This window comes from Schistocerca cancellata, chromosome 5 (assembly GCF_023864275.1).
Source record: "Schistocerca cancellata isolate TAMUIC-IGC-003103 chromosome 5, iqSchCanc2.1, whole genome shotgun sequence".
Lineage (NCBI taxonomy): Eukaryota > Metazoa > Arthropoda > Insecta > Orthoptera > Acrididae > Schistocerca > Schistocerca cancellata.
The window spans coordinates 34775466-34791453 of record NC_064630.1 but is presented as its reverse complement, the minus strand read 5'-3'; the positions used below and the strand labels follow the sequence as shown (position 1 = coordinate 34791453).

Below are 15988 nucleotides of genomic sequence, written 5' to 3'. Positions count from 1 at the left end.
AAAGTATCGATGACGGCAAGTTACAGTTGGGGAGGGAGGAAAAATTAACAAATCGCGACCCCCAGAACGGAACGTTTGACTAACGCCTGACTTTTGAACTACTCAGCTATAAAACCTTACCGTGTAGCGTAAGTAGTTGTGGCTGCGGCAGGCATTGTCCGTATGAGGCAACACAAAAAACGATCTCGAATAAGTTTAGGGGCTTTCCATTGCCTTTACGACTCATCCTGAGAAACTCTTGAGTTTCCATCGTACGCCATTGGCGTCTTCTGTACAACTCTGCGACTCTTCTTTCAATGGGTAGACACTTAGTATAAAGAAACTGTGAAGTTTGGGATAGCTATGACTCTGAGCACAGTTCCAAACCGAGTTCTTTTTTAGATTTAGCAGAAGCAGACATGGAAAATTTTTATTAGAATCGTAACAAGTTTTATTTTATAAATACGAGTATGACAAACAACAAATAATCTAGTGTCACGAAAGTTACCTTTCCAAGTGAAGCAGCTATTGAGGTATTGCACCTGCTAACAACAAAGGAAAGCCGTTTTTTTTTGTTTTTGTTTCTTTTTTTCAATTCGGCACAGTTTATGAATGATTCCGATCCATTGTCGGTTTAAGAAGGGGACTGACGGTCATATGTTATGTACACTGGTGAGCAGAAACATTGTGACCATCTGTTTAGTAGCTTGTTTCTGCTTCTCTGGAACGAAATACATGACTGATTCTGCGTATCAGGGATCTCACATTTGTTGGTAGGTTTGTGGAGGTATGTGACTTTAGATGTCTACGCACAGGTCATGTAATTCGCGTAAATAACGAGTCACTGGTTTGCGTTCGCGGTGACGGCGCCCGATAGCGACCCAGTGGGTTTTCTTAGGATTTCTGTCAGGCGAATTTGTTCACCGAGACATCAACGTGAATTCACTATAATGCTCCTCGAATAACAGTAGCAGGGTTCCGGCTCAGAGACACGGACAAGTATACTGCTGAAAGATGACATACGAGGTGCATTCAAGTTCTAAGGCATCCGATTTTTTTTCTCCGGACTGGAAAGACATAGAAACATGCACATTGTTTTAAAATGAGGCCGCGTTCATTGTCAATACGTCGCAGAGATGGCAACACCGTACGGCAGATGGAATTTTACCGCCAGCGGCGAGAATGAGAACTGTTTTAAATACTTAAAATGGCGACGTTTTCCTTACTTGAACAGCGTGCAATCATTCGTTTTCTGAATTTGCGTGGTGTGAAACCAATTGAAATTCATCGACAGTTGAAGGAGACATGTAGTGATGGAGTTATGGATGTGTCGAAAGTGCTTTCGTGGGTGCGACAGTTTAATGAAGGCAGAACATCGTGTGACAAAATACCGAAACAACCTCGGGCTCGCACAAGCCGGTCTGACGACATGATCGAGAAAGTGGAGAGAATTGTTTTGGGGGATCGCCGAATGACTGTTGAACAGATCGCCTCCAGAGTTGGCATTTCTGTGGGTTCTGTGCACGCAATCCTGCATGATGACCTGAAAATGCGAAAAGTGTCATCCAGGTGGGTGCCCTTGTGGCCCGTGTGGCATGTTGCCAAGCAATGTTGACGCGCAATGACAGCATGAATGGGACTTTCTTTTCGTGGTTGTGACAATGGATGAGACGTGGATGCCATTTTTCAATCCAGAAACAAAGCGCCAGTCAGCTCAATGGAAGCACACAGATTCACCGCCACCAAAAAAATTTCGGGTAACCGCCAGTGCTGAAAAAATGATGGTGTCCATGTTCTGGGACAGCGAGGGTGTAATCCTTACCCATTGCGTTCCAAAGAGCACTGCGGTAACAGGTGCATCCTACGAAAATGTTTTGAAGAACAAATTCCTTCCTGCACTGCAATAAAAACGTCCGGGAAGGGCTGCGCGTGTGCTATTTCACCAAGACAACGCACCCGCACATCGAGCTAACGTTACGCAACAGTTTCTTCGTGATAACAACTTTGAAGTGATTCCTCATGCTCCCTACTCACCCGACCTGGCTCCTAGTGACTTTTGGCTTTTTCCAACAATGAAAGACACTCTCCGTGGCCGCACATTCACCAGCCGTGCTGCTGTTGCGATTTTCCAGTGGTCAAAACAGACTCTTAAAGAAGCCTTCGCCGCTGCCATGGAATCACGGCGTCAGCGTTGTGAAAAATGTGTACGTCTGCAGGGCGATTACGTCGAGAAGTAACGCCAGTTTCATCGATTTCGGGTGAGTAGTTAATCAGGAAAAAAATCGGAGGCCTTAGAACTTGAATGCACCTCGTACACGTTGGGGAAGTCATCAAGCACGAGGGGATGCAGGTGGTTCGCAGTTGTCAAGAGTGTCTTCGATTACTACCACAGGTCCCATGCAAGCGCAGGAGAAAGTCTCCCACAGCACAATACTGCATCCACCAGGCTGCGTCCGCGACGCGCTGAACATTTAGAGCCGCCGTTCACCTCGATGACGACCATCGACCTGGTGTAGCAAAAATGTGATTCACTCGAAGAGCCGACACATTTCCCTCGATCGACGGTCGAATGCCGACGGTTCCTTGCCCTCTGCAATAGTAATTGACGATGTCGTTGGTTCAACATGCGTTTTCGGTTCAGCAGTGCCCCGAAACACTTGTGCGTGCACCAGCATTCTGCTCTTTCGGCAGAGATGCCGCAGATCAGCGTCTATCCCACTTTACAGAGCAGACAAGCCTCCGAACCCCACGTTCTGTGAAGAGTCGTGGACGCCCAACCATTTAGCGCCCAGTGGTAGCTTCACTACCCTTCTTTCCTTCTACAGACATGCTACGTGAATTGGAGCGGCAATCAGTAAAACAAAGGCGTTTTTCGATGCGACGGGTCCTTCTCATGAAATTTCAATGCCCAATTTTCTCCTCCGATTGCGAAAACATTCTGTTGGCACCCACCTACATGGGGAGAAACGATCACGATAAAATGAGAGAAATCAGGGCTCGCGCACAAAAATTTAAGTGCTCGTTTTTCCCGCGCGCCGTTCGAGAGTGGAACGGCAGAGACACAGCTTGAAGGTCGTTCATTGAACCCTCTGCCAGGCACTTTACTGTGAATAGCAGATAATCACGTAGATCTAGATGTACCTCTTTCCGTAGATGCTCACGACACTAGCACGTGAACATTCGATCAGCTTAGCAGTTTTCGAGAAACTCGTTCGCAGGCTCTGCGTAATAATAATCAGCCCTTTGTCAAAACCGCTTATCTCAATAGTTTTTCCCAATTTGCAGCCCATATCTTCGCTAGGGTGATATCCCGTCCGCGTGTGTTCCGCTTACATACGTCACAACGCCACGTGCTCGCAGCGCCATTAGGCGTCATCGAACGTCACGATGGGCAGTGGTCCTAATGTTTTGGCTTCTTAGTCTATGTAGGTGCTTCTCACCATGCCTGACGAGGTGACTTTCTTATCTCATCGTTTTGTTATCCTGTTGTGCAACACTTCAAAACATCTCTTACACATTCTAAGTGTTTATAAGAAAGTTAGTCGCGATATTCTCTAATTTCGTCTGAAAGCTCCGCCACTAAAGCTTATGAGGCAGCTGGTCTACAAAAGCATCCGATTAACGTGTCTGACCCAACTTTAATGCACTTCGCATAATTGATATATCCAATAACCTCACTAGAAGCAATAGAGTTCTTCACGAAAGTAAATATCCGTGTCAGACAAAGTTGTTATTGATGTTCTTTAAGCAATAATACCACGATACAGTGTTAACGCCACACAGTTATAAAATGACTCTCTGGTTGTCTTTCTTCTTACCGAAAGATAAACAAAAGTGTCGTGGGGCGATCAGTGCCATTCTGATACGCAAAGGATCCACGAAGTAGTATTCTCTTCGGGCGAAAGCTTGACAGACGTTTATTAGATGTCACACAGTTACACTCAAAATTGGTTCGTGTACGAAGCATGATCACGAATGTCGGGGTGCGATGTTTCTGCCGGATTTAACACCAAGGAAAACTGGCGTTAAGGGCACGTGTAAACATGTATAGTCTTCCGCATGAATGAGAACGTAGCCTTTACCGAAAGCTTACGGTTTGTTCGCCAGAACAGGTATCTCGTATTCTCGACAAAAGTGAGTAACGTTACACTATATCCTGTAGTATCCTGATTTTCTTGTAAAAAAATATTCTCTGATCAGCCAGAACATTATGACTACCGGCCTACCATCGATTAAACCCGTCCAGGCGACAGAAGCGTCACCTGGCGAGGCATGACTGCCAGTCAGACACACGCACTGTGCACGCAGTATGAGTGAGCGTGCTGTCCGCGTGCAGAACGGGGAAGGTAAGCGATATACAGGGTGTTTCAAAAATGACCGGTATATTTGAAACGGCAATAAAAACTAAACGAGCAGCGATAGAAATACACCGTTTGTTGCAATATGCTTGGGACAACAGTACATTTTCAGGCGGACAAACTTTCGAAATTACAGTAGTTACAATTTTCAACAACAGATGAGCGCTGCCGTCTGGGAAACTCTATAGTACGATATTTTCCACATATCCACCATGCGTAGCAATAATATGGCGTAGTCTCTGAATGAAATTACCCGAAACCTTTGACAACGTGTCTGGCGGAATGGCTTCACATGCAGATGAGATGTACTCCTTCAGCTGTTCAATTGTTTCTGGCTTCTCGCGGTACACTTGGTCTTTCAAGTGTCCCCACAGAAAGAAGTCACAGGGATTCATGTCTGGCGAATAGGGAGGCCAATCCACGCCGCCTCCTGTATGTTTCGGATAGCCCAAAGCAATCACACGATCACCGAAATATTCATTCAGGAAATTAAAGACGTCGGCCGTGCGATGTGGCCGGGCACCATCTTGCACAAACCACGAGGTGTTCGCAGTGTCGTCTAAGGCAGTTTGTACCGCCACAAATTCCCGAAGAATGTCCAGATAGCGTGATGCAGTAATCGTTTCGGATCTGAAAAATGGGCCAATGATTCCTTTGGAAGAAATGGCGGCCCAGACCAGTACTTTTTGAGGATGCAGGGACGATGGGACTGCAACATGGGGCTTTTCGGTTCCCCATATGCGCCAGTTCTGTTTATTGACGAAGCCGTCCAGGTAAAAATAAGCTTCGTCAGTAAACCAAATGCTGCCCACATGCATATCGCCGTCATCAATCCTGTGCACTATATCGTTAGCGAATGTCTCTCGTGCAGCAATGGTAGCGGCGCTGAGGGGTTGCCGCGTTTGAATTTTGTATGGATAGAGGTGTAAACTCTGGCGCATGAGACGATACGTGGACGTTGGCGTCATTTGGACCGCAGCTGCAACACGGCGAACGGAAACCCGAGGCCGCTGTCGGATCACCTGCTGCACTAGCTGCGCGTTGCCATCTGTGGTTGCCGTATGCGGTCGCCCTACCTTTCCAGCACGTTCATCCGTCACGTTCCCAGTCCGTTGAAATTTTTCAAACAGATCCTTTATTGTATCGCTTTTCGGTCCTTTGGTTACATTAAACCTCCGTTGAAAACTTCGTCTTGTTGCAACAACACTGTGTTCTAGACGGTGGAATCCCAACACCAGAAAAATCCTCTGTTCTAAGGAATAAACCATGTTGTCCACAGCACACTTGCACGTTGTGAACAGCACACGCTTACAGCAGAAAGACGACGTACAGAATGGCGCACCCACAGACTGCGTTGTCTTCTATATCTTTCACATCACTTGCAGCGCCATCTGTTGTTGAAAATTGTAACTACTGTAATTTCGAAAGTTTGTCCACCTGAAAATGTACTGTTGTCCCAAGCATATTGCAACAAACGGTGTATTTCTATCGCTGCTCGTTTAGTTTTTATTACCGTTTCAAATATACCGGTCATTTTTGAAACACCCTGTATCTGACTTTGTCCGAGGGCAGATTGTGACGGCCCGGAGGCTCGGCACAGTCATTTCGGAAACTGCACGACTTTGAGGAGTGTCTTCAACACGTGGCGAAACCACTTTGGCCGGCCGCTGTGGCCGAGCGGTTCTAGGCGCTTCAGTCCGGAACCGCGCTGCTGCAGGTTCGAATCCTGCCTCGGGCATGGATGTGTGTGATGTCCTTGGGTTAGTTAGGTTTAAGTCTAGGGGACTGATGACCTCAGAAAGTCCCGTAGTGCTTAGAGCCATTTGAACCCTTTTTCTTTTCTTTTGAAACGACGTTGAAAACGCGTCCAGACATCGTGGGGTTGGGCGGCCGCCCCTCATTACAGATGTCGGACTCTTAGGCTGGCAGACTGGTGAAACAGGACAGGCGGCGAACTGTGAACGCAGAGTGCAGCGAACGCTCCTAAGGATGGGCCTGCGCAGCCGACAACCCATGCACGTGTCCATGTCAACGTCACGACATCGGCAACTGCGACTGAAATGGGCACATTACCATCGGCACTGGACGTTGGCGCAGTGCCAGAGCGTTGCGTGATCTGATGAATCCCGATACCTTCTTCGCCATGCCGATGTGTGGGTGCGAATCCGTAGTCTTCCAGGGCAACAGCTCCTTGACATCTGTACTGCGGGACGGAGACAAACTGGGGGAACACTGAAGTGGGTATCCATGGGTCCAATGGGGCTCCTGCAAGATCCCATGATCGCCAAGGAGTATCGTACACTGGTTGCAGGCCACGTATACGCCTTCGTGACGATCATGTTTTTCCCAATGGCAGTGGCATTTTTCAACAAGATAATGCGCTATGTCACAAGTTCAGGAGTGATGGAGTGGTTCGAAGAACACACTGGCGAGTTGCGATTGATGTACTGGCCCCTCCAACTCATCAGATCTGAACCCGATCGAACACATTTGTGAGGTGATTAAAAGTGGCGTCGGAGCTCATCGCCCCCTCCCCAGAATTTACAGGAATTAGGTGACTTTTGTGTAGATGATGTGCCAACTCCCTCCAGCGACCTACCAAGTCCTCAGTGCTTCCATGCCACAGTGCGTCTCTGCTGTTATCCGTGCCAAAGAAGTGACATACCGGCAGTGCACTGGTTCCTTAGCCTTCGTCTGAGTTAGTGAGCATTGATGGGATTATGTATAAAATACACGAGCTGTAGCAAAAAAGTGACGGACGTGATAGTTATTGTAGTGTTGGCAGAAGAGCCAACACTGTGTTGCAATAGGAGGCCGAAATGCACGCGTTTAATTCACGCCGGTGGTGCTAGGTCTGAAACAGGATACGTAATGAATGCTATAAAGAAAAGTACGTAGCTTCTGTAATACTTAACTTTAATCCATCATTTGTATACAGCATTCTGGATGATAGAAGTGAGACTCTCTCTTGAAATGGTTAATGGCGCCTTGCTAGGTCGTAGCCATGGACTTAGCTGAAGGCTATTCTAACTGTCTCTCGCCAAATGAGAGAAAGGCTTCGTACGTCTACTCGCTAGCAAAGTCGTCGTACAACTGGGGCGAGTGCTAGTACGTCTCTCTAGACCTGCCGTGTGGCGGCGCTCGGTCTGCGATCACTGACAGTGGCGACACGCGGGTCCGACATGTACTAATGGACCGCGGCCGATTTAAAGCTATCACCTAGCAAGTGTGGTGTCTGGCGGTGACACCACAGTTATCAGTCAAAGAAAGCTTCTATTAACAAACTTCTTGACGCACAAAAGCAACTTTTTTATTGAGTTCATTTAGCTACTCTCCAATTCTGCTAGTCTTGATATCGAAGCGGGGTTCTCGATATATTTCAGGTTATTTGTTAGAAATCCCCTTGGCGTCCTCGGGTAGTGCGGTAAAAATACACTTCTGATTTGAAATGGAAATACGTCAACCAAGAATTACAATTGATTTGAACTGCGAATATTTTCACAGTTCACATATTCGATGCTCCGCAAGGCCTCTGTGGGCAGTTACAGGCTGCAGAGTTCCTCTCGCCGTGTTTTCAGGAGAGCTGACGTACACGTGCGTCTGTACGGTGCCACCGAATGCCGAATTTACGGCCTTAATTGAGACGGCAAAAAGTACTCCGCGTTGCGCCTCGCCTCTGCTGCCATATTTACGATCCAGAGAGAACCGACCGGCTGCCATTACGCCAGAAGCGTTTCGTAGTTACGTCCGACTTCAAACTACGGCGATTGCGTACACATTCACGCCTTGTTCGGCATTCATCTGCTCGTTCGGAAATGCGTGAAACAGGATTCTCGCTTAACGAGATGACTTTTATGTGGAGTTTTATGAGCAGTTACTTACCTCTCGTTAGTGCACGTTAAGAATGTCTGTTCCTGACCAAATTACAATCCGTGTATGCTGTATCCCTAAGTTCAAGAGATATGAGGAAGTAACGTGATGGCCAGTATAACTGTAGAGCCGGGAAAGATAGCATATAAAGATATTTTAATGATTATGCTTTTACGGCTCAGTAGAATGAATTCGCGCTTAAATTCGGGGCTGATTTGGAGATATGGTGGGAAAGAAATCATGTAGACGGGAGCCGCCACCTCTGCCGGTGCTCCGGATGGCCTTGTCAGTCCACATGGATAGTTGCATCGCCAATTTCCTGACAATAGGCACGTGACGTGGCTGTGCGACCTTGCACGGCCGAGCGAGCAATACGTCGGTCCTGTCAGGCGCTAGTCGCGTGAGGCGAGGACCCGCTCCGCATCGAGTACGGCCCCCTGATCTCATCCAAATGGCAGTCGCGGGATGGTCAGAAACGCGAGCAGCGATATTCGCGGAACGGTGAACCGTACCCTCGCTAGACCCCAATCTGTCGACCTCCGCCACGGACTGGCAGGCGTTTTTCCTTCTAACACGAGGCACAAGAAATAGAAAATTGAGGATGTGTTGGATGACGATCAGTTTGGCTGTAGGAGAGGTATGGGCGCCAGAGAGGCAGTTCTGACGTTGCGGTTGATAACGGAAGCAAGGCTAAAGAACACTCAAGACGTTCATAGGATTTGTCGACCTGGAAAAAGCGTCTAACAATGTAAAATGGGGCAAGATGTCCGCAATTCTGAGAAAAATAGCGGTAAGCTGTAGGGAGAGAAGGGTAACATACAACATGCACAAGACGCGAGAGGAGATAATAAGGTAGCACGACCAAGAACGAAGTGCTCGTATTAAAGAGAGTGTAAGACACGGATAGAGTCTTTCGCGCCTACTGTTCGATCTGTACATCGAACATCAATTGTGGAAATTAAAGAAAGGTTATGGAGTGGAATTAGAATTAATGACGTCACATTGGCGCCAAATTTCACCTACGTGTTCCTTTTAACTTCCCTCCACGTCTGAAATGGAAGTTAATTTATTATAACTGAATAATATGGGAACTTTTTGGCGAGAGAAGTAGCTTCCCCAATATTTTTTTTACACAACTATCTCCCACACTTCCAGGTAGAAATTTTGTTACTGTTTTGAATACTTAAGGCTATGAAACAAAAGACTAGAAGTTACAGTTCATTATCATACTCTGTCTGACTCTGGTTTTCGAAGTTAGAGCCTGGAATAAAATCTCTGCGATTCTGCAGAATTCCGGCGATCGTCGACTCTGAAAATTCTTAAAAAACTCAGAGGAACAAACGTACGCCGTGGGGAAACCGTCTTGGGTGCTGTAACGTATTTACTATGTAGCATCGGAATCAGTGTCCAAGTTGTGTATCAATTTCGATAAAGTCCAGAATTTAATCTTTTAAAACAGGGCATAAACAACAGTGGTGCAGGCTCTGCTGATTTTCCAGGATACAAAATTACTTAAGAGTTGCGACACACCAAATAATGTTCCGAGCCACAGACAAGGCAAACATAAAATAACCAAAGAATTTAACGTGTACACGTAATGTTCCGCATTATACCCAGAGAGCCTTTATATAACGAGTCAGAGGTAACCTGCCTCTCGCAGTTGTAAGGACTCTTTGTTCCATATATATTACTTGCTCGGCAATTCATAGACGTCAGTGCAACATTTTAGATATAAGTAAAACCAAGTGATTTTGTGACTTAATGTCTGCCTCGGTTTTGACTCTCACGGAGTCGTGAACAGAACCGCAACTCCCAAATTTTGAAATCAAGCGGGTATGTTATGTGTGGCTGAGGAAAAATATTTCGGACACGCCACTGCTCAGAATTGACACGATAAAAGTAAGTCATTCTGTGACATTTTACATTTGTATCAACCTCGACTTTGACGCTGACGCAGTTGTGAATAGAACCGCGACTCCCAAATATTTACCTCGGCCACACATAATAGACCCGCGACGTGAGCGTAAAAGTCGAGGTTAACATACATGTAAAATGTCACACAATCAGTTACTTTCTCTTATACACTCCTGGAAATGGAAAAAAGAACACATTGACACCGGTGTGTCAGACCCACCATACTTGCTCCGGACACTGCGAGAGGGCTGTACAAGCAATGATCACACGCACGGCACAGCGGACACACCAGGAACCGCGGTGTTGGCCGTCGAATGGCGCTAGCTGCGCAGCATTTGTGCACCGCCGCCGTCAGTGTCAGCCAGTTTGCCGTGGCATACGGAGCTCCATCGCAGTCTTTAACACTGGTAGCATGCCGCGACAGCGTGGACGTGAACCGTATGTGCAGTTGACGGACTTTGAGCGAGGGCGTATAGTGGGCATGCGGGAGGCCGGGTGGACGTACCGCCGAATTGCTCAACACGTGGGGCGTGAGGTCTCCACAGTACATCGATGTTGTCGCCAGTGGTCGGCGGAAGGTGCACGTGCCCGTCGACCTGGGACCGGACCGCAGCGACGCACGGATGCACGCCAAGACCGTAGGATCCTACGCAGTGCCGTAGGGGACCGCACCGCCACTTCCCAGCAAATTAAGGACACTGTTGCTCCTGGGGTATCGGCGAGGACCATTCGCAACCGTCTCCATGAAGCTGGGCTACGGTCCCACACACCGTTAGGCCGTCTTCCGCTCACGCCCCAACATCGTGCAGCCCGCCTCCAGTGGTGTCGCGACAGGCGTGAATGGAGGGACGAATAGAGACGTGTCGTCTTCAGCGATGAGAGTCGCTTCTGCCTTGGTGCCAATGATGGTCGTATGCGTGTTTGGCGCCGTGCAGGTGAGCGCCACAATCAGGACTGCATACGACCGAGGCACACAGGGCCAACACCCGGCATCATGGTGTGGGGAGCGATCTCCTACACTGGCCGTACACCACTGGTGATCGTCGAGGGGACACTGAATAGTGCACGGTACATCCAAACCGTCATCGAACCCATCGTTCTACCATTCCTAGACCGGCAAGGGAACTTGCTGTTCCAACAGGACAATGCACGTCCGCATGTGTCCCGTGCCACCCAACGTGCTCTAGAAGGTGTAAGTCAACTACCCTGGCCAGCAAGATCTCCGGATCTGTCCCCCATTGAGCATGTTTGGGACTGGATGAAGCGTCGTCTCACGCGGTCTGCACGTCCAGCACGAACGCTGGTCCAACTGAGGCGCTAGGTGGAAATGGCATGGCAAGCCGTTCCACAGGGCTACATCGAGCATCTCTACGATCGTCTCCATGGGAGAATAGCAGCCTGCATTGCTGCGAAAGGTGGATATACACTGTACTAGTGCCGACATTGTGCATGCTCTGTTGCCTGTGTCTATGTGCCTGTGGTTCTGTCAGTGTGATCATGTGATGTATCTGACCCCAGGAATGTGTCAATAAAGTTTCCCCTTCCTGGGACAATGAATTCACGGTGTTCTTATTTCAATTTCCAGGAGTGTATTAAACGATCTTGCACTGATGTCTGTACATCAACGAACAAGTAATTTATACTGCACAAAGACTCCTTACAATTGCGAGAGACAGAGGGTGGCATAAAGGACGTCATTGAAACCACACCTTCCTTCGAAGCAATGATTCCCACAGATTTTGCTGTCGAAAGCGACAGTTCGCAGCGCGATGATCAACGGGGCGACGCTTTTGACAACCTTTGACCCTGATGACACGCCACGGACGCTTCAATTCTTCCCTAAAGACTTTGTGGGCCAGCAACCCCAACGAAAGCGATTGCACCGTTTTGGATTGCAGTGCGACCGTACTTTTTGCTATGGTTTACAGTGTGAAAGAAACAGGTACCGTTCGATGAATTTTGAACACAGTCCAAAGCAGCAAAGAATGTGCAGTGTTACGCGGCTTTATGCTTAATTAAAGACTTACAGTTTCATCAGTTGATTTGTTTTCACCACGTAACGCCCGCAGATTATGTTGTGAATTGGCAGGAGCCAGTTCACGGGGTTTGGAGGAAGCCGAAAGGCACGCGTTTAAGCTCACGCAGGCTGGCGTGAGGTCTGGAACAGGTCAGAGAAATAAGACTAGCAAAACGGGAGGTAACTGGTAGAATACTTAACTTTAATCCACAATTGGACATCTCTCTTGACTGCTCATGCTTCAAGATAAATAGCAAAGGATATGGCGCCTTGCTAGGTCGTAGCAAATGACGTAGCTGAAGGCTATGCTAACTATCGTCTCGGCAAATGAGAGCGTAATTTGTCAGTGAACCATTGCTCGCTAAGTCGGCTGTACAACTGGGGCGAGTGCTAGGAAGTCTCTCTAGACCTGCCGTGTGGCGGCGCTCGGTCTGCAATCACTGACAGTGGCGACACGCGGGTCCGACGTATACTAGCGGACCGCTGCCAATTTAAAGGCTACCACCTAGCAAGTGTGGTATCTTTACTACTTTTTGTCTATATAAATGATGAACTATTGGTTTTGCCGTTTAACACCTTTTTAATAACTGTGGAAGTATTACAGGAGTCGGGTCCCACCTAATGTGTCAGCCGCCTATATGTTTTACATGAACCTTTCAAGACTCGATCGATCTGTTTACAAAGATAAAGCAGACTATCTCTTCGTTTGACGTTGTCCAACAACGACCCAGGAAGCTCGACGCCCTCGCGGCCCAGGCTCTTCCGTGGCTCGCGGCAGTTTGCAGCATTCGTTTTATTCCTCGCCCACTTGCCGCTACGTCAAACTTTCGTGGTGATCGTTGGGCAACATCTTCCACGTTATCTGCAACATAAATAAACTTTCTTCCGACATTATTTCTGAAAGCCCAAAAACAAACTTAAAGAACATAATAATAACTGTTCTCACAATTTTTCGTATAAGTCTTGGTCGATTTAATGAGGGGTGGAACAGGCCTAAGCCTTGTGACACCACAAATGCTAACGCTCTTTCAGCCCTACTACTTTGCACACTCTTGTAGCGCAGTCATAAAGGGGAGGGGGGGGGTAAGGGCCGCTAGGTACCTGCGCTGAATGGGCGAGACACCCGACAATGTTTCTAGCACAAGGATTGCTTTATGTTCAGTGGCGTGTCTTACGACAACTGCGACAGCATCTCTGTTAGAAAGGGTACATTGTTGTTGTTGTGGTCTTCAGTCCTGAGACTGGTTTGATGCAGCTCTCCATGCTACTCTATCCTGTGCAAGCTTCTTCATCTCCCAGTACCTACTGCAACCTACATCCTTCTGAATCTGCTTAGTGTATTCATCTCTTGGTCTCCCTCTACAATTTTTACCCTCCACGCTGCCCTCCAAGACTAAATTGGTGATCCCTTGATGCCTCAGAACATGTCCTACCAACCTATCCCTTCTTCTGGTCAAGTTGTGCCACAAACTCCTCTTCTCCCCAATCCTATTCAATACTTCCTCATTAGTTATGTGATCTACCCATCTAATCTTCAACATTCTTCTGTAGCACCACATTTCGAAAGCTTCTATTCTCTTCTTGTCCAAACTATTTATCGTCCATGTTTCACTTCCATACATGGCTACACTCCATACAAATACTTTCAGAAATGACTTCCTGACACTTAAATCTATACTCGATGTTAACAAATTTCTCTTCTTCAGAAACGCTTTCCTTGCCATTGCCAGTCTACATATATCCTCTCTACTTCGACCATCATCAGTTATTTTGCTCCCCAAATAGCAAAACTCCTTTACTACTTTAAAGTGTACATACCCGTGGCTATTCAGAAGTCCCATCAAATAAAACATCCACTCGTCTTGCGATTCTTGACGGACGTGGATTTCAGTGTGTCGAGGTGATGCCCCCACCCCTGCCTGGTTGTGACCGCCTCGCTGTGTCGCGTTGCAGGCGCGCCGGCGCCGGGGACGACCAGCCGATGGACGGCGACGTCGAGGAGGGGGAGGCGGGGGCGCGCCAGCAGCAGACGCAGCCGGTGTTCGCAGAGCCGCTGCCGCCGACCTGCTCCGCCGTCGAGGGCTCGCCGCTCGAGCTGCGCGTCCGCCTACACACAGGTAAGCGCGCTGCCAGCAAGCTAGGCAACTGCTCACCGACTAACGCAGTCCGCACCAGAGTACTTCCAAACCGGCCACTTACTCAAGTAAAACTGTTGCACAAGCTTCACCGCATCTCTTTTGGCGTCTGACTGGTTCAACACCCACCAGGGGAAGACGAGTTAGATCCCATCTCCAATTCTTAATTCATTTTGAGACATCTGAAAATGACTCTGCAGCCGAGTGTGCGCTGATATGAAACTTCCAGGCACATCCGAAAGACTCGAAATCAGGACCTTTGCCTTACGCGGGCAAGTGCTCTACCAACTAAGCTAACAAATCACTACCTACGCCCTCCTCACAGCTCTACTTCCGCCAGTACCTCGTCTCCTACCTTCCAAACTTCACAGAAGCTCTCCTGCATACCTTGCAAGACTAGCACTTCTCATTTGGTAGAACACTTACCCGCGGAAGGCAAACGTCCCGAGTTCGAGTCTCGGTCCGGCACAGAGTTTTAATCTGTCAGGAAGTTTCATATCAGCGCACACTCCGCTACAGAGTGAAAATTTCATTCTGGAAACATCCCCCAGGCTGTAGCTAACCCATGACTCCGCAATATCCTTTCTTCCAGGAGTGCTAGTTCTCGGAGGTTCGCAGGAGAGCTTCTGTGAAGTTTGGAAAGTAGGAGACGAGGTACTGGCGGAATTAAAGCTGTAAGGACGGGTCGTGAGCCGTGCTTGGGTAGCTCAGTTGTTAGAGCACTTGCCCGCGAAAGGCAAAGGACCCGAGTTCGAGTCTCGGTTCGTCACAGAGTTTTAATCTGCCAGGAAGTTTCATATCAGCGTACACTCCGCTGCAGAGTCAAAATTTCATTCTGGAAACATCCCCCAGGCTGTGGCTAACCCATGACTCGGCAATATCCCTTCTTCCAGAAGTGCTAGTTCTGCAAGGTTCGCAGGAGAGCTTCTGTGAAGTTTGGAAAGTAGGAGACGAGGTACTGGCGGAATTAAAGCTGTAAGGACGGGTCGTGAGTCGTGCTTGGGTAGCTCAGTTGGTAGAGCACTTGCCCGCGAAAGGCAAAGGTCCCGAGTTCGAGTCTCGGTCCGGAACACAGTTTTAATCTGATAGAAAGTTTATATCCTATCTCCAATTTTTCATTCATTCTGAGACATCTGAAAACGAGACGGCAACAGAGATAAAACTGCTCAAATTAGCGCCAAATTGCTAGCAAAGGATACATGGCGAGGAAGAAAAAGAAAATCATACATAAAACCACGAAACTAAACAGAACGACTTGTGTCGCAGCGCTGGGCATGTGCGATACGTCACTACGCTACTGACACTTCCATGTGTTCCTTCAGCCATAAAAAACGAAAGCTTTAAGAAGTACCTCACCTCCTATTAACCCAATATTCCAACGACAAATAATATACAGGATAAAAAATTCAAAGTTCTCGAGTCTGTTCATCAGTGAAAACTTAAACTGAAGAAAACATGTAGTAGACCTCCTACGACGTTAACGTGTGAATACTTTTGCCATAAGAATAATTGCCCACTTGGCGGATATACGGTCAGTAACATATTTTGCATATTTCCTTTCGGGATTATGTTCTGTGGTAATTCCTTAGGCACTGCACGAAGAAAAATATTATTAATATTACGTGTGCCTTTCACAAGCGTGCATACATGGAAATATTAACCACAGCCTCACACTGAATTTATTCACTTATTTAGCAATAGTTCTCCTAAATCTG

At 47.7% G+C, this 15988-nt stretch overlaps 1 protein-coding gene across 1 annotated transcript in view; it reads left to right on the top strand.

Moving 5' to 3' along the window:
• The window catches only part of LOC126188350 (titin homolog), a 1721077-nt gene that overhangs the window by 1485600 nt on the left and 219489 nt on the right, over positions 1 to 15988 (top strand). The window contains exon 45 of the mRNA XM_049929949.1: positions 14092 to 14255. Within this exon, the coding sequence (XP_049785906.1) occupies positions 14092 to 14255 (164 nt within the window). The remainder of the gene's footprint in view (positions 1 to 14091; positions 14256 to 15988) is intronic.